This window comes from Lissotriton vulgaris, chromosome 1_1, assembly GCF_964263255.1.
Source record: "Lissotriton vulgaris chromosome 1_1, aLisVul1.2, whole genome shotgun sequence".
NCBI classification, from domain to species: Eukaryota; Metazoa; Chordata; class Amphibia; order Caudata; family Salamandridae; genus Lissotriton; species Lissotriton vulgaris.
Genome location: NC_141685.1, coordinates 977246726 through 977270115, shown reverse-complemented (window position 1 = coordinate 977270115; position 23390 = coordinate 977246726). Strand labels below are relative to the sequence as shown.

The 23390-nt window shown below is 44.4% G+C and overlaps 1 protein-coding gene across 1 annotated transcript in view; it reads left to right on the top strand.

The window, feature by feature from the left end:
- The window catches only part of LOC147748329 (resistin-like), a 136125-nt gene that overhangs the window by 11429 nt on the left and 101306 nt on the right, over positions 1-23390 (top strand). Inside the window, exon 2 of the mRNA XM_086936410.1 lies at positions 22562-22639. Within this exon, the coding sequence (XP_086792536.1) occupies positions 22562-22639 (78 nt within the window). The remainder of the gene's footprint in view (positions 1-22561; positions 22640-23390) is intronic.

Genomic DNA, 23390 nt, shown 5'->3' with positions numbered 1-23390 from the left:
TCGAGCACTCCACACATCCACCAGGGAACCTTCACATATGATATCTGTCAGAGCCTGACGTGCGTTCGGGTGCATGGGCCTGGAAGCGCCCTGTCTATCAATCGCATCATTTGGCACTACATTAAAGTCACCTCCCCATATGACAGTGCAACAGCCAGCAACATCAATCTTTGCCCAAATCTCTCTGAAAAATTCTGGGTCATCCACATTCGGGCCATATATGGCAACCATTACCACCTCCTTGCCTAGTAGGACCCCATGTAAAATAACATACCTCCCGGCATCATCCACCATTGTCGAGGTTTCCCTCCAATCCACGCCGCGGCGCAGAAGGACAGCCACCCCCCTGGCATAGTTGGAGTAAATGGCTGAGTATACAGAACCCCACCTGGAGTGCTTAAGTCTTGGGGAGCAAGAGGAGTTGATATGCGTTTCTTGTAAGAAACAAATATCTATATTGTGTCTAGTGAGATAGCTGTGCATAAGTCTGGATTTCCTGTGGTCGCCTAGGCCTCTAATGTTCCATTTTAGGAGCCGAGTCACCTCCATTGAAAAAGGTCAACAAGCTCGCGTCCACTCACCATCCGACCTACCATGCGCGCTCTGATAATCAACAGTACATGCTTATTGTAACGCGTCCGACAATACACCAAGAAACACCCAACCCAGCCCCACCCTCCACCCACACCAACCCCCCAAACAGGTTGTGTCAAGACCCCCCTAAAGCGCCAAGTCTAAACAAACAAAAGGCACCAAAACAGTAGAACAAGAGCTTTGTGGGAGACACCCCTCGGAGGGGTGGCATCTCGAGCATACACCCCTGTTTACACAGGGTGGCTGTGTGGTATCGGGTTCCCAAGGCCTACATGCTCCGTAGATAACCCACATACACAGAAAGAACTGTTGGCACGGAAACTGAAAAGTACAAAGGACAAGTTTATTAAGACCCCATGGGGTGGTGGTACATTCCTACAGCACCCTTCGGCAATGCAAGAAGTATCACACCGAACATTGGTGCGAATCCTTCTTTTATACATTTTTACAGGTAATAAAAGGTAGGCAGTACACGGTTACAGAGCTTTATGTACATATATGGTCATTTTTGGAGCACAGCCAACTCATGGGAGGGGTTACAACTCCACTGGTCAGTTTGGCGGAACATTCCTGAGGGGTGACTGGTCAGTTGGGACTGCGCATGTACAGGCTTGACCGTTACTAAAAATAGCCTGTTGCTGGGCAAACTCGGATGGTCAGCGGCACGGACAAAGGACTAAAGGGCATGCTGACCACGAGGCCACTCATTCCCTAAAATGGCCGCCGCAACATACAAAATGGCGTTTTCTAATATGGCCAAGTTAAGGGAAATAACGTGTAGCAAAGCTAAGCGCTAACCCGGCCGTTGTCAAATTATGACAGATGACCCGTTTAGCGTTTAGCTGAAGCTACCTCATAGTGGACGCAGTCGGGATACTCATCTTCAATATCAATCAACATTATGTGAGCAACTTCTTTATGAAGCATCATTTCATTTTGAGCAAGAGCTCGTCTGGATGGGATACAAGCTGACAAACACATGGAACATAAAGCAGGGCCACATTGTATACATAAACATACAAAGAACAGTATCCCAACAATGACACATAAAATCGTCAGCAGTTTCCAGCCCCAAGTGGTAAGCATTGACCAGAACCACCCTGAAAGAGTCCAAGTACCATTGTCCGGGTGTATTTCAGCAGCTATTTTGTGGAGCTTTGAGATAGCATCATAAACAGAAGGCGAATTATCAGGCACGTACACGCAGCAGCTACTTCCGATGATTCTACATGCCCCCCCACGGTCAGCTAGAACCACATCTAGAACCATACGATTCTGGAGCATAACAATTCTAGAAATCTGGAGTTCTTCTGTTATGTTCCCCAATGCAATAGCAGTATCATTGGCTACAGCCTCAACAACACGAGTCAGTCGTCGTATTTTCCGACTATTCAAGGCAGCCCCCACAAAGGAAAACAATCCCAAATTAAAATCTACATATTGTTGTAAGGCGGTATCGGTCTGGTCGATATCGTCCAAGACCACAGCACGTTTAACACGATTTAGTACAAAGTCATGGTAAAGCACATAATCATTATGGTACATTGGTGGGGCAATGAATACAGGGGGCAATACAAAAGATACATAACATGTGCCTAACCATCCTAAAGGGAGCTGGTGATAGCCTTTATTACCACAGATGAAGTAAGTATTTCGAGATGCCACAAATGATATGCCATTCGGACTGTCAAATGTAAGTGTGGTGTTGCATTCACTTTTCCCAACGGGATGGTACCTTTATTACGTATACAGAGATCGGCCTTAGTATTTATAACATTTATTACATGTGTGCTAGACATATTAATATTCCTTTGATTACTGTAAACACGGGGTGCAGATGCATTATCGGGGCGGTACTCTTCCCATTCAAATCGAGTACCCTCAGCTCTTGGATACCCATCCCGGTCATGATAGCAGATCTTATTCAAACGGAAGAGCACCCCCCCTTTCGTTGGCCATCGTAAGGTGAATAAAAGAGTATACCAGGCATTGCAGGAACCATTGTGGGAGAATGGGAGTGGGATGAGCGGAGTGCCCCCTTTCTTCTGATGACCAGGCAACATCCCACACACCCAGCAATTAGAAGTGTTCGTCATATTATGAGTATGATGCAGAATCTGAATAAAACTATTGTTCAAGTAAGTCTGTCGGTGCAGTTCTTCATGGTAGGGCAAGGTGAAGTGAAAATGTTCAGATGGAGCCGGGGTAGTCGGCAGCAAATGTTCACGTACAGGCACCACAAGTTCTACTACCCAGGCTATCACTGCTATCACCACGATTGTCAGTACAAACAAGATGGCACCAAGTATTCTTTTGTCTCGTAATGCAGAAGACGCCATAGCTCAAAAGAGTTCACGGTCTCAAATGTATATACCTAAAAAGGAAAAATACGGTGCTGAGCTCCGAGGTAGCGTTGTTTTCTTCTCCAGGGTCAAGACGGGTGTCGCTACTCTTGGCAGAACTGATCCCCCCCCCCCTTGAGATTCCCGGTTTCCGTTTCACAAACCACAGAGCGGTAACCAACCAGTCTCGAAAAACAAAAATCTTCTTCCTATCTTGGCCGCAGGTTGTAACACTGTCATCCAGAAACAGTGTGGTCCGGGAAGGCTCCCTCAACTTCGGCCGATGTCACAGCTGGGCTCTTTTCTTTATCCAGAATTTCCTTGTAGTCGGTCAACACAGTAGGATTCACCAGGTCCGGAGAAACACGGCGGCAGTGAGTTGAATGCACCCACCGCTTTCTGTTGGTCACTCGCACAGCTGTTCGAGTTGCCAGGAGGACTTGCTCGGGGCCACGCCACCTCGGTTCCAAGCTATTCGCCCTCTCAAACGACTTCACCATCACAAAATCGCCAGGACGAAGATTGTGAGCCTCTCCAGTAGAATTGTCAGGGAGCGCTTCTCGAACCTGTTGATGAATAGAAAGCAAATCATTTGTTAATCGTGCCAAATAGTTGTTCATCATTATACAAGGCACATCATGTATCAATCGCGGCTTAGGCACTCCCCATATGTTCATAGGCCTTCCAAACACCACTTCATATGGTGTGAGGCCAGTCCGAGAATGGGGCACCGATCTGATAGAGAGTAATGCTAGCGGCAAGGCATCAGGCCACTTCAATGACGTGGACGCCACAATCTTAGCCAACTTCAATTTCAACGTAGCATTATACCGCTCAACAAGACCTGCTGACTGGGGATGGAACACAGCGTGGAACTTTTGCTGAATTCCTAATCCCTTCAATACATATTCCACAATTTTCCCGACAAAATGAGGACCATTATCGCTCCACAAAAATTTGCAAACGCCATAACGAGGGAAGTACTCCTTGAGCAAAACCTTAGCTGTTGTCAAAGCTGTATTGTCTTTCGTGGGGAAGGCCTCAACCCATTTGCTAAAAGCACACACCGCCACTAAGACATACTTCAGGTTATTGCAACGCTCAAGCTGGTTATAATCCATTTGCAGTACTTCGAACGGCGCAGAAGGTGGAACAAACCCTCCTTTCGGAGTATGCGTCCCTTTTGCAGGATTGTGCTGTAAACATATCAAGCAGGTCTGCACTACTCTCTTGGCAGTGTTGGCAATCTCAGGATGCTCCCAAACCCGTGTTAACAATCGAGTGATTGCAAGAGCTCCAACATGTGCCAACCCATGTGTCATCTGGACCATCGCTTGCAAGTAAGCTGCAGGCAATTTCCATCGTGCCATGTCCTTACTCCTCCAACAACCTTCATCATCCAGCACCCCCTCTGCTGCCCAGGTCGCGAGTTCTGCTTCCGACGCAGATTTTTGGATATCTAATATCTCTGCTCGAGCATCATGCCATCGCTCGGCCTGTGACTTCGCTACATACATGGGGGAGTCGTTTCGTGACATAGCTGTTTGTCTTGCTATACTGTCTGCAAAAGCATTGCCTTGTCCCACTTTATCAGTGACCTTTTTATGTGCACTGCATTTAATTATCTCCACTTTCTCCGGACAGAGCAATGCGTTCAGGAGATCACGCACTAATTCTCCGTGCAAAATGTGTACTCCATGAGAAGTCAAAAACCCACGTTCTCTCCAGAGTAAGCCAAAGTCATGCGCTACTCCAAAGGCGTACCGGCTGTCTGTGTAGATGTTCACACATAGGCCAGCACTCAATTCGCAGGCTCTTGTTAAAGCTATCAGCTCTGCTGCATGAGCCGATTTCTGTGGTATTCGTGCTGTTTCTACCACCGTTTTAAGTGTCGTGATCGCATATGCTGGAGAGGTCGTGCCATCTGGCAGCCTCAAACACGATCCATCAACCCACAGTTCCCCATCCACATCTGGAAGTGGCATATCCTGTAAGTCGACACAACCCTTTGTCTGTTCCTCAGTCAGGAAAACACAATCGTGATGTTTTTCTTCCTGACCCTCCTCAACCGGATAGGGCAATAAAGTGGCAGGGTTCAGGGTAGCACATCTTTTCAGTGTGATATGTGGTGCCAAAAGTGTGAGCTCATATCCTGTTAAACGTACACTGGTAAGATATTGAGTCTTTGTTTGATTTAACAGGGCATCCACTGCATGGGGAACTAGCACCAACAGTTTGTGCGATAATACTATTCCCTCACTCTGCCGTATAGCTACCGCTGTTGCTGCAACTGCTCGAAAACACCCAGGTAACCCTCGTGCTACAGGGTCGAGAACCGCTGAAAAGTATGCACATGGCCTCTGCTTGTCCCCGTGTGCCTGCACTAACACTGATAACGCGCACCCATCTTTCTCGTGCACGTACAAGGTGAAGATCTTTGTATAATCTGGTGTACCTAACACGGGTGCAGAGCAAAGGGCCTGTCTCAATTGATCAAAAGCATTTTGACATTCATCTGTCCATTCGAGGGGCATTGGTGTAGTTTTTGACAGTAATGCTAACAAAGGTTTTATAATGTGTGAAAACCCCATGATCCACTGTCTACAAAAGGACGTTAATCCTATGAAGGCACGTACATCTCTCTGAGTGCGGGGGACTGGTGTGTCTAGAATTGCCTGAATTCGATCTGATGTTAATGCACGCCCCTCCTTAGACAAAAGATGACCGAGGTAGGTCACCTTGGGTCTACAGTATTGTAGCTTTTTCTTAGACACTTTATGGTTGTTCTGAGCTAAAAAGGACAGCAAGGCAAGCGTACTTTCCTCACATTGTGCATAAGTGTCTGCAGCCAACAAAAGGTCATCAACATACTGGATAAGGGCTACTCCGGGTTGTAGTTCAAAGGAATCAAGCTGTCGTTTTAGAGCCTGGCTATAAATGCTAGGACTTTCTGTGTAACCTTGGGGAACACGACAAAATCTATACGATTTATTATTTAACGTGAAGCCAAATAAATATCTGCTATCAGGGTGGATGGGAATAGAAAAGAACGCATTTTTAAGGTCAACGACAGAAAAGGTCGTCGCCGTTGGAGGAACCAATGTAAGTAATGTCGTGATATCAGACACCACTGGGTATTGGGGAAGGACAATTTTGTTAATTTCTCTCAAATCAATAATAAATCGATAGACTTTGTCGTCGGTATCTTTCTTAAGGATCGGAAGAATAGGGCTGTTACAAACATTGTAAGGAACTTCCTCCACTACTCCCGCAGTAATCAAATCCTGAACAATGTGCGTCAATGCAATTTCACCTTCCTTAGAAATCTTATATTGCGGGACACGTGGCAAGGAGACTCCCTCCTTGACAGTAATTCGAATAGGTGGAATAAGCATCGGTCCCACATCCGTATCCGAGGTCGCCCATAACGTGTGAGGGAGAGAGGCTAATGCTTCAATGTCTTTTATTGTAAAAAATCTGTGTGAGTCTGGGTAATTGTCATTCAAAATCACCCGCACTCCTTCGGGAGCGCAGCGTATTGTTGCTCGAAAATATTTAAGCAAATCAATACCCATTATGTTATCAGGAGTGTGAGGTGACAACAAAAACGGGGAAAAACTGAAAAATTGAGCAATACAAAGTGCAAGAGGCTGTGATAATGGGCTAGGAGAGGGTGTGCCATCAAACCCTATACATGTTATCGTATCGCCAGACAGGGGAGCCCTTGGAACCAAGTTTTTAGACAAAGCACTACGAGTAGCTCCTGTGTCAACTAAAAACTGATCAGTAGAACCCAAAATGTCCGCTGATACATATGGACCTCTTTGATCTACTGGCACTTCAACCGATTCCACACCCCATCCTACGCAATCCTATGCATGCACATAATCCTGGTGTTCCACATCCTCACCCTCCGATATCTGGTACTGATTCCGTCTATCAAAAACGTTTCGCTCATCCTGACCACGGCCTCTTGCTTCAAACCTACCACGATCACTTCCACCACCTCTCGCTCCTGAATAACTATTCCTCGACCTTCCACCTCCTCGACCACGCTGACTACGTTGCTCACGAAGCACCGGACAATCTTCAGCCCAATGCCCAAATTCTTTACAATATGCACATTGGTCCTCAGCAATATCGGTACGACCATACGACGCATTACTCCCACCTCGTCTACCTCTCTCATTCCCTCTAGACTGCGTCCCGCGAACCTGCGCTAACATCACCTTCGTTTTCAACTCTTTCGCTTTCTTTTCCACACTTTCTTTAGCCTCAAATTCCTGCCGCTCATAATACTGAGCCACAGTTAACAAAGACGCAGGGGTCGCCGTGGTCCAGGAGCTTTCACTCGTTTTCAATCGTTTCGCAATCTCCGGTAGGAGATTAGCCACATACTTATCGACAAACAGATGCCTACCCGTATCGTCTGTTAATGATTGACCACTGTAATCATGGAACGCTTCTTCGAACCGTGTAAAGAAATCTGATACCGATTCATCTAGCTTTTGTTTGCACGAAGCTAACATAGTCCAATCGATCTTTTTAGAGGGAACAAGCGTTTTTAGTTTAGTCAAAATAGCCGCTGGGAGGTCTAAAATCATATCACACGGTTTGCATGCAGGTTCCCTATCTAAATCAGCCTGATTTATCTCCTTCCAAGTACCCCCAAACATCGTTGAATCATTCGTTTTTCGAATCGACCTCCACATATCAGGCGGAAGAATTAACCCAAAGAAGAGATCAATATCGACAAGAGTCATAACACAGGAGGAAATGGCCCCCTCCACCCCTTCATAAAATGCAGCTGGATTTTTCCGAAGATCAGGCAAAGAATTTGTTAATGCCATAACATCTTCTCTATTCCAAGGCGTATATACCCAATTATATATAAAATACCCCTTTGCATCCTTCGACGTTTTATCCTCATCTGTGCCATCCCCCTTAGGGGGAACATACAAAGGCGCAGCTTCCCGCATAGGCATAACATGCACTTTAGAATTCTTATCTGAACCCCGAAGAGAACACTCCTTTGACTGCTCAGTGGACCCCGGCACGGACTCCTTATTCTTTTTCTGTTCTTCCTGTATTTTGGACGTCTCATCCCGTAGCTGGATCAGTTGCTTGAAAAAGGTATCGACATCTGCAAGGACAAATACACCTTTATCCAAATTCTCATGATGAACCGACACAGCCTTAAGTTCTAAAGTCTCTGAATATTTACGAAATGTAGTAACAACTTCATCAGCAAGAGTAGTCAAAAAACACATCAATTCTCGTTCTGTCCATTTACTCCTCTCGGCAACAACGTCAGACACAGTTACATAATTCAAATTCAATTTACGAGCCCAACTAGGCAAGTCCGCGGCTTTCTCCGCAGATAACATGACACTGGACTTGTCCCCTTTTCCCGACTTATCCTGTCCTTCATCACCGGAATCCTCGGACGGAGCCGTAGGGTGGACATACGGAGGCGGGGAGCGATCTAGTAATGAAAAATCATCAATTTCATTATTAAGGACAGGATAAAGCGGACGACGAATAGGAAATTGACCGGTCGTTTGCAAATTACGTTCCCGTGCCTCCCTCTCTTTCTTCTCCTGCGCCTCCTTTTCCTCAAGCTGTAAAGCCTTATCCCGAGCAGCCTTGCGCTGCTCTTTGTCCGCCAAGGCAACCTCACGCTTCATACGCTCACGCACCGCTTTCTCCCACATTCGCACACAATCAAACATATCTTGTCTAGACCTGTGCTGAAACAAACATTGCTCCACAAACTGAACCTTTCGCAAATCAAACGACCCATGTAGTGGCCATTGCAACTCGGGATCGGTTCTGGTATACTTATGCCATAATTTACTGTACAGTATAGGGGGAAGGCCAAATTTTACATACATCTCACGGTTGGGAGTTCCCTCTGGAGGAGCCGGCTGTGATTCCGCTAACCTAATTGTGGTACCATTTCCAAGACAGCACATCCCTCGGAGTGTGCTTAAAACAGGCATGTTCAAAAAGTATCACGAAAGCGTGATACCATATAAATGGCACTTACAGTACTTCACACAAATGTGCCGCTCAGAGTACAAAGCAAAATTAGAGAAACATCTCTACATGCCTGCCTATGTGAAGTGCACTACACATATAGGTTCAAAGTTCACAAAGTCAAAATGTTAGCTAACTCAAATCATAGACACAATCATAGAACTTCAGCAAGCTTCCGTAGACTACCTTACCGATCACAAATCTTACCCAAATCTCAAAAGTCCAGATTCCAACTGCCAAAGTCTTTAATTGAATCAGCCAAACGGCACTATCCAGCAACGCAGACGATCAAGAACTCAGTCGGAGACCGGCGCCACCTGGAAGGTCAGATCAGAAGGAAAGGAAGAAAACACCGTGGGTGCCAAGACTCGGGTCACTCAGTGGCAGCGTACGCGTCCATGGCGAGTTTCCGATCCTTCGTCACGACCTCTCCTTCGGGCATCCGAGTCGCCGATGAGTCCCTTCGTGGTCGCCAATTTGTGGTATCGGGTTCCCAAGGCCTACATGCTCCGTAGATAACCCACATACACCGAAAGAACTGTTGGCACGGAAACTGAAAAGTACAAAGAACTAGTTTATTAAGACCCCATGGGGTGGTGGTACATTCCTACAGCACCCTTCGGCAATGCAAGAAGTATCACACCGAACATTGGTGCGAATCCTTCTTTTATACATTTTTACAGGTAATAAAAGGTAGGCGGTACACGGTTACAGAGCGTTATGTACATATATGGTCATTTTTGGAGCACAGCCAACTCATGGGAGGGGTTACAACTCCACTGGTCAGTTTGGCGGAACATTCCTGAGGGGTGACTGGTCAGTTGGGACTGCGCATGTACAGGCTTGACCGTTACTAAAAATAGCCTGTTGCTGGGCAAACTCGGATGGTCAGCGGCACGGACAAAGGACTAAAAGGCATGCTGACCACGAGGCCACTCATTCCCTAAAATGGCTGCCGCAACATACAAAATGGCATTTTCTAATATGGCCAAGTTAAGGGAAATAACGTGTAGCAAAGCTAAGCGCTAACCCGGCCGTTGTCAAATTACGACAGCTGCAGTAGATAGACTATTTCTACAAGCAACAAAATAGGAGAAATAACATTACGCATCTACACTTCCAGGCGCATACGGCATCACACAGTATCAACATAGGAACACAGTGGTGTGCCTGATCGCCAAATCATACAGTCATTCAAATCAGGCCATGGCCGACAATTAACTTGTGTCGCTGCGGGTCAACCATTCAATCATTGTCACTTGACTGGCCTGCAGACTCAGTCCCAGTGTCTGTCTTCCTCCCCGGTCTGGGTTTGCATATGTGCTTTGCAAATTTCAAAGCAGAGCCCGCATCCAGGAAGTGATGGGTCGTGCCATCGTGCACCACCCGAAGCTTGGCTGGGTACATGAGAGAGTAAGGGATCTGTGCTTGGAGCAGCATCTTTTTAGCAGGCAAAAACTCCTTGCGTGCAGCTTGCACTAGGGGCGTGAAGTCAGGGAAGAAGGATATAGCGTTTCCCTTGTGTGTTATTTTCCCCTTTTCTCTGGCCAGTCTTAAGACGAGGTCCCTGTCTTGGTAGTTTAACAGCTTGGCTAGTATCGGTCTCGGCGAGGTCCCCGGGGGTGGCTTTTTCCCCAGTGTTCTATGAGCCCTTTCCACAGTAAAGATGGAGGACAGGTTAAGATCAAAAAGTTCATGCAGTAGATCAGCCACAAACGTCTCCATTTTGCCCATCGCTGTCGTCTCTGGAATGCCCGTGATGCAAACGTTACATCTCCGGGACCGCGCTTCAAGGTCATCTGCTTTGGTACTAAGAGTCTCTATCTTCTTCTCCAGGTTGCTTATATGGGCCTTGGTCTCTTATTGGAATTCGCAGCATTCCGTGTGCCTATTCTCAAGAACATCAATGCGCGTTTCATGAGTGGCCACCTGCGTTCTCACATTGTCCAACTGGGCCGCCAAGCCGTCAAGTTTCGCGTCAATGCTTTTCAGGCTGGACCTCACCTTCAGAAGCAGTGCAGTCGCGTCGATGTCCTGGGAGGATTCTGTAGTCGGCCCTCCAGTCGCACCAGCGTCCTGTTCGCCTGTTTGGACGTTTTATTCTGCTCAAACGTGAGCCTGGGCTGGCACGGGTCTCCCTTCCCCATGGCCAACGGCAACAGTCCGGCGCGTCAAAATGGCAGGCAGGGCAGAATAATCCAACAATCACCAGCCCACAGTAAGAGCGTAAGTAAGGAGGGGGGCTCAAGGCACGCGGGCTGCAGATCCGGAGATGCCCAAGTCAGGCCCAGCTCAGGAGGCCCCGACGAGCAGCACGTCCCCCAAGGCAGAGACGGTGTAGGTCCCAAGCCACCACCAGGAAAGACAGCCGGCACTCGGCGGTGCGAGGGTGCACAAGGGCGGGCAGGCTCCAGCGGTCAGCGATTATTACCACAGCGGTCCCCCAGGGCCACCCCCGCAGCAACACAACAGGCAGGGAGCGGTACAACCCCCCTGGAGACCCGAGCTTCTGGGCAGGTAGGGTTACAGGAATTTAGCACACGCAGCCAGAGCACCCCCGTGGCGAAGGATAATGGGGAGGGCAGGGCGCCGCTAATATCCACGAGGGGCTGCGTCTAGCAGGGCCAGGCTGGCAGCGGTCCCTGCAGCGATGCACAGGCCCAGCTTAAGATGGCGGCCGCCCACGCTGTCCCTCTGCCCGGCCGAGGTCGCCTCAGTTCCTGGAGCCGCTGCAGGCACTCACCGCGCTACATCAGCAAGCGCTCCGTTCGATGGTACGCCGGGGCCCCACCGCGCCAGAGGAGATGCGAGCGACGGGGGTCTCGCCGACTGCAGCGCCGGTCAGCCCGCCAGGCCCTCCGCGCCGCGCCCTCAATTAGCGCGCCGTCCCCCACACAGGCCTCCAGGGCAGACGGGCAGCGCGGCGCGCTCTTCACGGCGAGAACGGCGGAGTCCGCCTCAGGATGTTACAAGCGCTTTGCGATGCCGATTGTTTGATCGAGTCTGCCTCAGACCCTCCGCCGCCGTTGCACACAGTTTGGAGGTGCGTGTGCCATGAAATAGCAGGATTAGTGCAGGATTTTGGATGCAGCCGGCGGAGCTCGCTTATTAGGCGGCCATCTCGCAGCTCGTCCGGCCACGCCCCCCCAAATAAGGACATTTTAATGCAGAAAGCAGACAAAGGGGGAGCTATCGTTGTGATGAACAGGAGGTTCTACATCGATAAAGTGGAGGAACATGTATCAGACATCACCACATATTTGCTTTAGGACAAAGACCTGACAGATGAACTTAAATCAACACTTAAAAATATTCTTGAACATTCTTTTGAATTGGGACACATTTCGGCAGCAACCAAGCAATTTCTAACAGTGGAACATCCTAGAAGACCACGTCTCTATATGCTCCCTAAAATTCACAAGAACGTACATGATCCACCAATGAGACCGATAGTGACAGGGTGCGGTACCATCTTCGAACCCCTTGGGCACTACATAGATCAGTTTCTTCAACCTTTCGTACAACAATGGCCATCCTATGTGAAGGAGACAAACGATTTTCTATTGAAAGTACAGACCATTTCTATGAACAGTAAGATGCTGCTATGTACAATAGATGTGAAATCTTTGTACACCGCTATACCCCATCAGTCAGGACTGGAAGCCGTTGAATGGGCCCTGTTGTGTCAACCCACCATCAGAGCAAATAAAGTTTTCATCTTGGAAATACTTCATTTCTGCCTATACCACAGCTATTTTCAATGGGAGGAGAAGTTTTTTCTGCAACAAAATGGTACATCGATGGGATTCGCAGGGGCTCCTGCGTATGCCTATACCTTTACGGCTAAATTCGAGTCTGATCACATATATACCGACCAAGACTGGAAGAAAAATGCGGCTTTATACTGCAGGTTTATCGATGAGATTTTTGTCCTTTGGACATCAGACAGGCAATCGTTGGAGGAAAAATTAGAAATACTCAATCAGCATGACGAACACATCCAATTCATGCATAGTATCAGTGAAACATGGATTTCCTTTCTGGATGTAGCGATACGACTAGAAGCAACAGGAATACAGACAGAAGTTTTCTGCAAAGACACAGATGTAAACAACACTCTGTTGTTTCAAAGTTTCCACCCTCAAAATCTGAAAAACAATTTACCTTTTTCTCAGTTTATGAGGATTAAAAGCATTTGTTCCATTACAGAAGATTTAGACAAGCATCTGGATATCCAAACGAAAAGGTACACAGAAAGAGGTTATCCAAATGAAATTCTGATTAAAGCAAGGAATCGCATAAAAGCTTGTGACTGCGAGAATCTGCTGAAGCAAAAACCAAAAAAAAGCCATTGAAAACATGTATTTGTGTCTAAATTTTCCACTAGTTCGCAAAACATCAAGAACATAGTCTATCGACATTGCGAACTACTCCAAAACGAAGGAGTCTTTCATGGAATATATGAACTAAAACCAATTTTTGCTTATACAAGATCGAAGAACTTTAAAGAAATTCTAAAACCTCAACCAAAACAGGGACAAGAAAAAGTGTACAAAGGTATGAAAAAGTGTGCAAATTGTGTCCATTGTAACAATGTGATAGTTGGGTCAACTTTACACCACCCACAAACAGGGAAACCAATTGTACTTTTTCACGACACAGATTGTAATTCCAGTGTTCTGATTTACTACATAAAGTGCCCATTTGGGAAACTATGTGTAGGAAAAACAGAACGGAAAATAAAAAAATAAGAATTTCAGAACATAAAAGTACCATAGAAAAACAAAATACCAAGAGTACTCTAGCAGTACATTGGATGGAGGCCAAACATAGCATAGCCCAACTGCAGTTTTCAGTCCTTGAAAAAATCAAGCAACATGAAGGAATGGATCTCACTATATCCCTCCTCCAGAAACTTACTGGATAAAGAGGTTAGAAACCAAGGACCCAAAGGGTTTAAATGAAAAAAATTGAGTTTTCATGTTTTCTATAAACATGTAGAAAAATGTGACACTTCACTGAAGCAGTAATGTGTGTGGTTCTGGTTTAATAATAATGATAATGCACCTATTTTGAGACATTTCACTCTTTTCCTTTTTATTTTTTTCATCCTTCCTTTGGGCACTGGTGTGTTTAAATTGGAGGACTTGAACTAGATTACGATAGAGAGCGTTGTGGGTCCGTTTGGTTTTAAGTCTGTTTTCTATGGTCACAGAAGATCGGGATAAGAGTTGAGGGAGTGAGCTGCGAGTCGCGGGTTCGCGCTCCAAGCTCCAGTGGTCTCATGTTGACACACAAGGACGGCCGTGATAGGCTGTCAGTACACGTTAATCACGTAAAGATGGCGCCATAGATGATTGGGATAGGAGTTGGATGTTGAGCTGTGAGTCGCAGGTTTGCGCTCCAGCCCTAGCGATCACATGGTGACTCAGGAACGGCCGTGATAGGCTAACAGCCCATGATGTTTCACGTAAAGATGGAGGCACGGGTTTGCATTTTCAAACGATCGGGAAGCAGTCCTTCGAGAGTTGACCAGTGGAGAAAACAAGTTTGTTGCAGGATTGCTATCAGATATTGAAAGGTATGTCAAGGTGAATTTTTTGAGGTGAGTTTCTTGTGTTGCTCGTGGATGTCAATGCGGGGTACATGGCATTCACATGAGATTTATAGCAGTTGAATATATTTTTTGCAGATTCTGAGTGGCATTAGAATCAATAGGAAGCAGGGTAATCTCTATTGATTGTTGAGCACGGGAATTCTTGACTTGATGAAGGGAGTTTGGTGTCCTATTCACATCTTTTTATTATTTCCATCATTTTTACATTTTTAGAGGTGCTAAATGAGGTGCAACATTGCTTGTAAAGAAACAATGGTCCCATGTATGTTTGTAAGTTTTGACATGTAATTGAATCAGTGTTTATATATGTGTTTTCGTTTGTTTAGACTTCAGGCCCCTGAAGAAGGGCTCCTTTTGGCCCGAAATGCATTGGGCATCCAATGGAATCTGGATTTAATGTTCATGATTATGAATTTCATCACTGCGCGAATTTAATTGTCGTTTGATAATTGTTTATGGCAATTGTAACAATGAGTAAAGTATCAATGTAAAATGTACATTTGAACAAGGCATTATACTAAGTTTGAATTTTGTATATAGGATTGTTTTCAATAAAGATAAAGAGAAAAAAAAGATTTTCGTTTGTAAAATAAAATTGGAATGTTTTTCCAGCAACAGTGCACAGTGGTCGAGTGTGATTTCACTTGAGGTAGGAAGGTTCAGAGGTAGGCACGGTAGTAGGATAAACGTGCTACCACTGTAGCACGCTTTTTAAACCAATTAAAAAGACATAGTCAAAATTTGAGTTCAGCATCAAAGAAAAGAGGTTGTGTTTCTCCATTATATATATGTATATGGGAAAGCCCACAGCAGGGAATGTTCACAACAATACACATTGCACACCCCATTAATGCAGAAAACTGCAGCAAAGGCAACAATATGTAAAAGGATGCGTTAAGCCACGCAAAGTGGCTTAGCGCTGCCTTGTAAATATGAAGCAGGACACAGAACCACCTGAGCATCGCAAAAACTGATGCTCCGGTGGCAGAGAAACCTTGTAAATGAGGCCCTGAAGGTTTACCACCCATATCATTTAGGCTTTAAGAAAAAAATAGGATCCCCTTACAGAATGCTTTGGTCGAACCCAAATGCACCCTAAATGCTCTACCCACATCTAGAGAATGGACGATCTACCCGCAGACCTCTCAGGAGGCAAAATACACAACAGTATATGCAGTGAGAGCTAAAACTGTAATGACCACATGCCGAAAGGTGGAAAGCCATCACACCAACCCCTCACTAAGCATCCTCAAATAAGGTTCCCAACAGAGAGAGGCTACAAGCTAATCAAGACATTTGGCTGAATTTAAGGCCACCAGAAAGTCAGAAATTTAGGTCAACCCTCCTGCAGTGCAACAAAGTGAGTAGTCATCAGGCCTAGAAAATACAGAGAAGAATCTAAACATGGAATCACAGTATAAAAACTTCCAACTCACAACTGTTCACAAGAAGTGCCCTTTATTAGACACAAACACCAAAGGGCACACAAAGACTTGGTGAAGCCTAGCTCAAATCCATAATACTCAAATGGTCACACACAAGGGAGACTGATTGCAAGCCTTGCATCTGAAGCAAAACGTCTTATTATGCGGAAAGCATACAAGGGTGTCAAGACAACTCTCAGCAGGGTAGGACTGACCGTAGAGAGTATCAGGCGTTTCCCTGGGAGTCTGGAAGGATAGGGGCTTGTTAGCAGCGGTATGGGCCAGTTTTGTTACTGGGGGCCAGTTTTGTAGCTGTAATATCGGCCACGAGTATCAAAAGCAGCAGTGCTTCACACGTGCAATCCCTTGCCCGACAGGGGCTTGTACAACAAAATTGCCAGGGCTGCTTTGGGTTCCCAGTCTGCCACTTGAATTAACATAAACAGCCCAAACACCCTAATGTTTGAGCCTTGAGGCCAACCAATAATAACTGAGGCAACTTACTAAGGGGCAGTGCCAGCAACCAGAGAGGCAATATGGACAGAGGAAGAGCCCATTCAGGCTCTGCGGCCATTAGTTGAAGCGGGAACCTAGATCTGTGAGGACATAATTGACCTCCTGGAATGCCCAAGGACACCTCCCGCTTGATCTTGGGGAGAACAAAGGGCATGAGATCAAAGAGAGAGAGAAGTAAAATAATAAACCCTGAGTTTACTAAAATACAGATTACCCACTTCTTAAGCAGTCTTTTCATTCTCTCTAGTGCAGTGCCTAATTTAAGCCGGTGGTTGCCACTGTGGCCCACTGACATGCATTCTTTGAGGACCAGCACTTACTTTAAGACTTGCACCCGGGGCAAGAGAAAAACAAAAAGGGAAAAATAAAGAGGAAGAGAAAGATGGAAAAACTGTTACAAAGAGAGAAGGCAAGGATGAAAAAGAATCTGAAAGAGTAAGAAAAACCATCTGGGAGTGTCTGGTGGTGGATGACAGAGGCATGAGATGGAATCAATAATACGCCGCTTTGGTATTCAGCATCCCCAATATTTGTAGTTGCACTCTTCTGTGCAAAACATTGGCCGCTTGCACTTTTTCTTTTACAAAATAAGCCTTGTTTTTGTGCAAAGTCCAGGCAGTAGAGTGTCATGGCTGGAGGTAACTACCCACCCATTGAACGCAAACAGTCTTTTGCTGCTCCTGGTGGAGATAGAAGTCTACCGAGGATAGAAACATTCTATTAATGGCATCTACCCGCACATTCTCTGACCCAGGAGAGAAGAAGTTTGAATTGAATACAAGTGAGTCCCCGAACAGGTCACTCATACCATGCCTTCCCTGTTGATGTATGACTTTTTCACCTGGTTGCCCATTTGAACAAGAAGGCCCTTACTCTGGATCTTCACAGAATAGGGCTGCATTGCCATCCAAGCTGTCTTCAGCTCCTTCAGTTTGAAGGCATTCTTGCCCACTGGGTGGAGACAAGTGGACCCCACATCTGCCGTTTCTGGGATCCATGTCATGGCTAGAGGATGAGGAAGGTTAAGCTCTACCTACCACTGAAATGGAATTTCACTAGCCACCACGAGAGAAACGTCCTCAAGAAAGTAGGCACTGGGATGAGGCAATTGTAGTTCTGAGATGCTTGAAGTGAGTTCTCCAAGACGCACTGGACCAGGGGTTTGAGGTGGAATCTTGCACAGGTCACCATAAAAACCAACTCTAGAAGAGAATCTTCCCTGATGAAGGTGTTCACTGTTCATCTCTTTAGACTGATGATTGGGCAAGAAGTACCCTAGGCTTGGGAACCTCCAGGCCCCACTCCTCATAGTTGAGGATCATGACACAGGGTGGACAGAGGGCATATTAAGCTATTTGTCTGATAACATATATATTCTATAATCTTTAATGGATCACTGACATATTATCGATTACACTAATATAGATTTACACAAATATCGAAGATAAAATATTGAATACAAAAATATCGAATTCCTATCTACAAACAGGTAAGTACAAAAATATCGAATCAAAAATATAGTGTAAAAAATATAGTTAGTCAAAATATCGATTTTTTTTAATGTTTAAAAATTAATTTAAAATTAATGAAATATTAAAACCGATTAACTAAAATATACTTAAAAATGATTCAATAACCTTAAAATTATTAAATAATTAATTTAAGTTATAAAAAAACATACAATTTTATTTTTCAAAACATATATATATATTAACATAATATTTATAAAAAAAAGATACAATAATTTTACCGGAGGATAGCGGGATGGAAAAATGTATTATTACCACTCCAGTGAGTGCATCAGTAGGGAAAACGTTGGATAGCGTAGGGGTAAAAATTACTATTCCCACTCCAGAGAGTGCAACAGTAGGGAAAGCGTTGGATAGCGTAGGGGTAAAAATTACTAATCCCACTCCAGTGAGTGCAACAGTAGGGAAAGCGTTGGATAGCGTAGGGGTAAAAATTACTATTCCCACTCCAGTGAGTGCAACAGTAGGGAAAATGTTGGATAGCGTAGGGGTAAAAATTACTATTCCCACTCCAGAGAGTGCAACAGTAGGGAAAGCGTTGGATAACGTAGGGGTAAAAATTACTATTCCCACTCCAGTGAGTGCAACAGTAGGGAAAGCGTTGAATAGCGTAGGGGTAAAAATTACTATTCCCACTCCAGAGAGTGCAACAGTAGGGAAAGCGTTGTATAGCGTAGGGATAAAAATTACTATTCCCACTCCAGTGAGTGCAACAGTAGGGAAAGCGTTGGAGAGCGTAGGGGTAAAAATGACTATTCCCATTCCAGAGAGTGCAACAGCAGGGAAAGCGTTGGATAGCGTGGGGGTAAAAATTACTATTCCCACTCCAGTGAGTGCAACAGTAGGGAAAGTAAATACTTCATAATTTTTTTTTTTTAATATTAATACCAATAAAAAATTAATTAAAAGTAAATACCAATTTAATATAATATCATAATTACTCAATTAAAAATACAAATAAAAATTAATTATTCAAATTCATTAACTATTAATACAAATTAATTACCAAATAATAATTAATTAATTAGCAATTTAAAATTAATTAACAATCAATTCAAAATAAATACCAATAAATAAATTAAAATATTTAATTAATGACAATTAAATTACTTCCCACCCTATTCCCCTATAAACCCAAAACCCGCTACGGGAAATAAATTTATAAAATTAACATATTTGTAAATTAATCAATTAATAAAAATGTTTTACCAATTATAATTTAATTAATTACCAATTAAAAATTAACAATGAATTCAAGATAAATACCAATAAATACATTTAAATATTAATTAATTATAATTAAATTACTTCCCACCCTATTCCCCTATAAACCCACAACCCACTACGGAAAAGACATTAATAAAAGTAACATAATTATCAATTAATCAATTAAGTAAAATTATTTGCCAATTAAAATCTAATTAATTACCAAATAAAATAATTAACAATTAATTCAAAATAAATTCCAATAAATACATTTAAATAATTGATTAATCATAATTAAATTATTTCCCACCCTATTCCCCTATAAACCCACAACCCTCTACAGAATTAAATTACGCAAAAATTAAAAATTAATTACTTAAAATAAATTATAAAATAAATATACACTTTTCACACATATACTAACATACAAAACACTTTAAAAAATTCGATATTATTAAAAATTCGATAAATTTAATACCTATATTACATACTTCGATATTTTGACTTTCTATATTTATGAAATTAAATATTAAATTACTTACCTTAAATTCGATATTTTTGTTGACGATATTCTGTCCATTCGATATTTTGTCCATTGTATATTTTGACTTCGATATGAGTGCTATTCTGTATTTTTGATTTGATATTTTGTCTGTATACCATCTTTAATAAAGTAATTACTACAAATCCTACCTTCCAACCCACCAAACCAAGAGAAGGCCCACATCTCCATCACACCTATCACAGTGAATAGAACAATAACCACCTCACGGGCTCAGCTTCTTCTCGTTAGTGGTCATTACATTCCTCAGATGAAGATTTCACTGATGAGACAAAACCCCCTCCCTGGACACTGAGATCAGTCTAAGAACAACATCAACCAATTAATTAGAGCCATTGCCAGTATGTCAACACATTGGTTCTGCTCTGTCCAACTGGAATGGGGCCTTGACTGCTCCATGGCGATCTGCTCTACAGGTGGTTTCAGAATACAGCAGTGCAGAACGTTTTCTTTTCACCCTATGCTGGCAATGCAAGCTGCTTTCCCCAAAACACTGTTGAATCAAACTGTCTTTTCGTTGGCGACTGCTTCAAACTTTCTGGCTTGGACATTTTGTCAAATATCAATTTTAATTCCATTTGGATATCTGGGAGATACCCAAGGAGATCTTACCAACGTATTTTTTGCTGGCACATTTTGGCTGCCAATTGTTCCATCATAGGACCATAATGACTGACTCCTTTCAAGAGTTTTAGGATAAACGCTGATCATGTACACGATTTCCATTTACATTGCAGGCAAATTAATTGTTTGCAGATCTTATATAGATATCTTGAAATGGATCTGGCCCTCAGGGATCTAAGCTGGCCACCCTCATGCAGACAATACAAGTACCCATCACCTTATCGCTAACACTATTCAAATGCAACTTAGACATTAAGACATCGTTCATCTCATAGCTTTACTCACACCTTTCTCGCAAAAACACTAGGCTCACTGCAGTCACCTCTTCACACACTATGCACATAGATTACTCTCCTCGTTTCTATACTCAAACAAATTACCTATCAACCTTCATTCATTCACCCATGCTCTGTCAATGCAGGCCTTTACTTCCCTCTCTTCATCCATGCCGCATTCACTTGACATCAGTCCTGCACTCAATTATCTAACTACACTGCACTCAGTGATGCAACATCACTGCACTCACGCACCCTGCCATACCATGCCCACCGAGCAACACCCTCTGCACCTACTCAAGCATGCCTGCGTCAGTGCATGCCATCAGATTTCAACCTTCAGCAAAAAAAAAAACATCTTTAACAAACTCCTTCTTCACTACGTCTAGAGCTTGTACACCAAGCCTACAACCTTTACACTTTTTCCCACACTCCCACTATGTTCGCCTCCTACACACCGGTGATGGCTGGGGAACTTTGAAAGTTGGGGGGAGTAAATTAGGGAAGGAGCATTTAGAAAAACATGAGGACAATGGTGCATTGTTCAGCACAGTTTTCCCAAAACTGTTTAAAAAAAAAGCTTCAGAAAGGGAAAATAATGAAAATATTAAATTTTTTTTGTTTGTCGTATGCCAGGCAAGCCTAATCCTCCACAGAGGAGTTAAGGTTCACCGTCCCCCGAAAAACCTTGAAAAAATGTCGAGAAAACAGTGGCTTTTACACAATGGATGTCATGGATGGATCCCTAGTATGCCTGTGATAGCGGAATGTCGCAATTATTGTCCAAAAGTTGTCATCAATCGATGGACCGCCATTTTGTTTGTGTTAACCAGAATGCCAAAACGAATGCTCATAAAAGATCTCCAAATAATGCCTGGTCCATGACATGCTTGCGAATAGTGCCACTCCACAGCCATAAACTAGTCATAAACATACATAAAAAATCAAGAAGGTGCAACTGCAAAGAAATTATGGCCCCGCAGAATGTGAGGAGGGACCCCGAAGCCTCCTATATTCCATTGGCCTTGGTCTGAACGGGGGTCCCTGCCTTAAATGGTTGGAGGTCCGTGGAGGGCTGCCCCCTCTACCCGCCTCCCCCTCTCCCCCCCCCCCGCTGCAGGGGCATGTGTTACACCCTGAGTCAGGCATACATATCAGTAAAAGCTCATTCACACACTGTTTCACAAATTCTCGCTCAAACATGTGCACGTATGCTACTCACACTTATATCTGTAGCTTACAGTGTGAGGAGAGGGACACAATGGCTTATTCAAACTTTTCCCCTCCCGGATCTCGCCTTCTCCACTCATTGGCTGAAATTTAAAGAGGTAAGCCAATGAGAAGAGGGAGAGGTGAAATCTACAAGGTTGGGCTCAACATGTGTAGAGGTGAATATATTGACAAGTTAGTCACTGCCTGCATGACTTCACCACTGCCTCATGCATACATGCAGGGCTTGTGGGTCTGGGACGAAATAAATTCTCACATTAAAGGACATGCCTGTATACCGCACTGATTTAATACTGCCAGACTCAGCCGAGGTAGAGTAGCAGGCCAGCCTTTCAATCTCCTCCTCGTACTAGTCTGGCGGAGCACTGACCCTAGCGCTCACATTGATGGTCCGCCCCTGGTAGCCATCAGGCGTTGCCCTGCACTCTGCAACTCCCTTGATCAATCTGTGCACATCTTCTCCCCCTTACGCTCAATCACCCACCTACATGCACTCTTTCTGCATGTTTCCTCCGCCCCCAGCACTCTCAGTTATCCACTATGCTCTGCAGAGGTAAAGATGATCTTCTGTGATTCAGATGTTTTTCATGTTTTTAATTTTAGTGACTAGCATTTTGCAACAAGCCACAACAGAATGTGTTGAAGTTCGTGTCAATGGAGCCCTGGCATCCTGCTCTTCAGGTGAGAAGTCATGCTTTGTTTCCGAAGTATTTAATTTCCTCATGCCTGGTGTTGTACCCCTTTGCCCATCCACTTCACAGGGTGCACTAATGGCCTAGTACGTCACCATCCTGTCCTGTATTTAGTCCTAGAGAAGGTGGTATTCCTCCACAACCTATTAGTTCAAGCATCTTCTCTCAGAAGAGGCTAGCAGAGGAGGCTGGCGAAGAAGGCTAACAGGGGAGGCTGACCAAGAAGCCTAGCAGAAGAGGCTGGCCAAGAAGTCTAGCAGAAGAGGCTGGCCAAGAAGGCTAGCAGAGGAGGCTGGCCAAGAAGGCTAGCAGAGGAGGCTGGCCAAGAAGGCTAGCAGAGGAGGCTGGCCAAGAAGTCTAGCTGAGGAGGTTGCAGAGGAAGTTAGGAGACAAATGTAACTGAAGAGACCAGCAATAGAATACGGGTGCTCACAAACATTGACTCAAGGGCCAAAATACACAGTCTGGTGTATCCCCAGGGGCTGGACAGATGATCTTGTGATTGTGTGGATGGGGGACAGGATGATTTCGGGCCGGGCTAAGATGGGCGGACATGGCATGGCATGGTGGGGAGTTTGGTGGACAAATTCTACCACAGGGAGTAAAACCTTGCATGGCACTCACAAAGTACTCCTTTAAATAAACTGTTCAAAATATTAAGAGAATGATGGATTTTGAAACTAACATGGATAGGTTTGAAATGTAACCATTCCAAGGATGTTCAACTAATTCATAGAAAA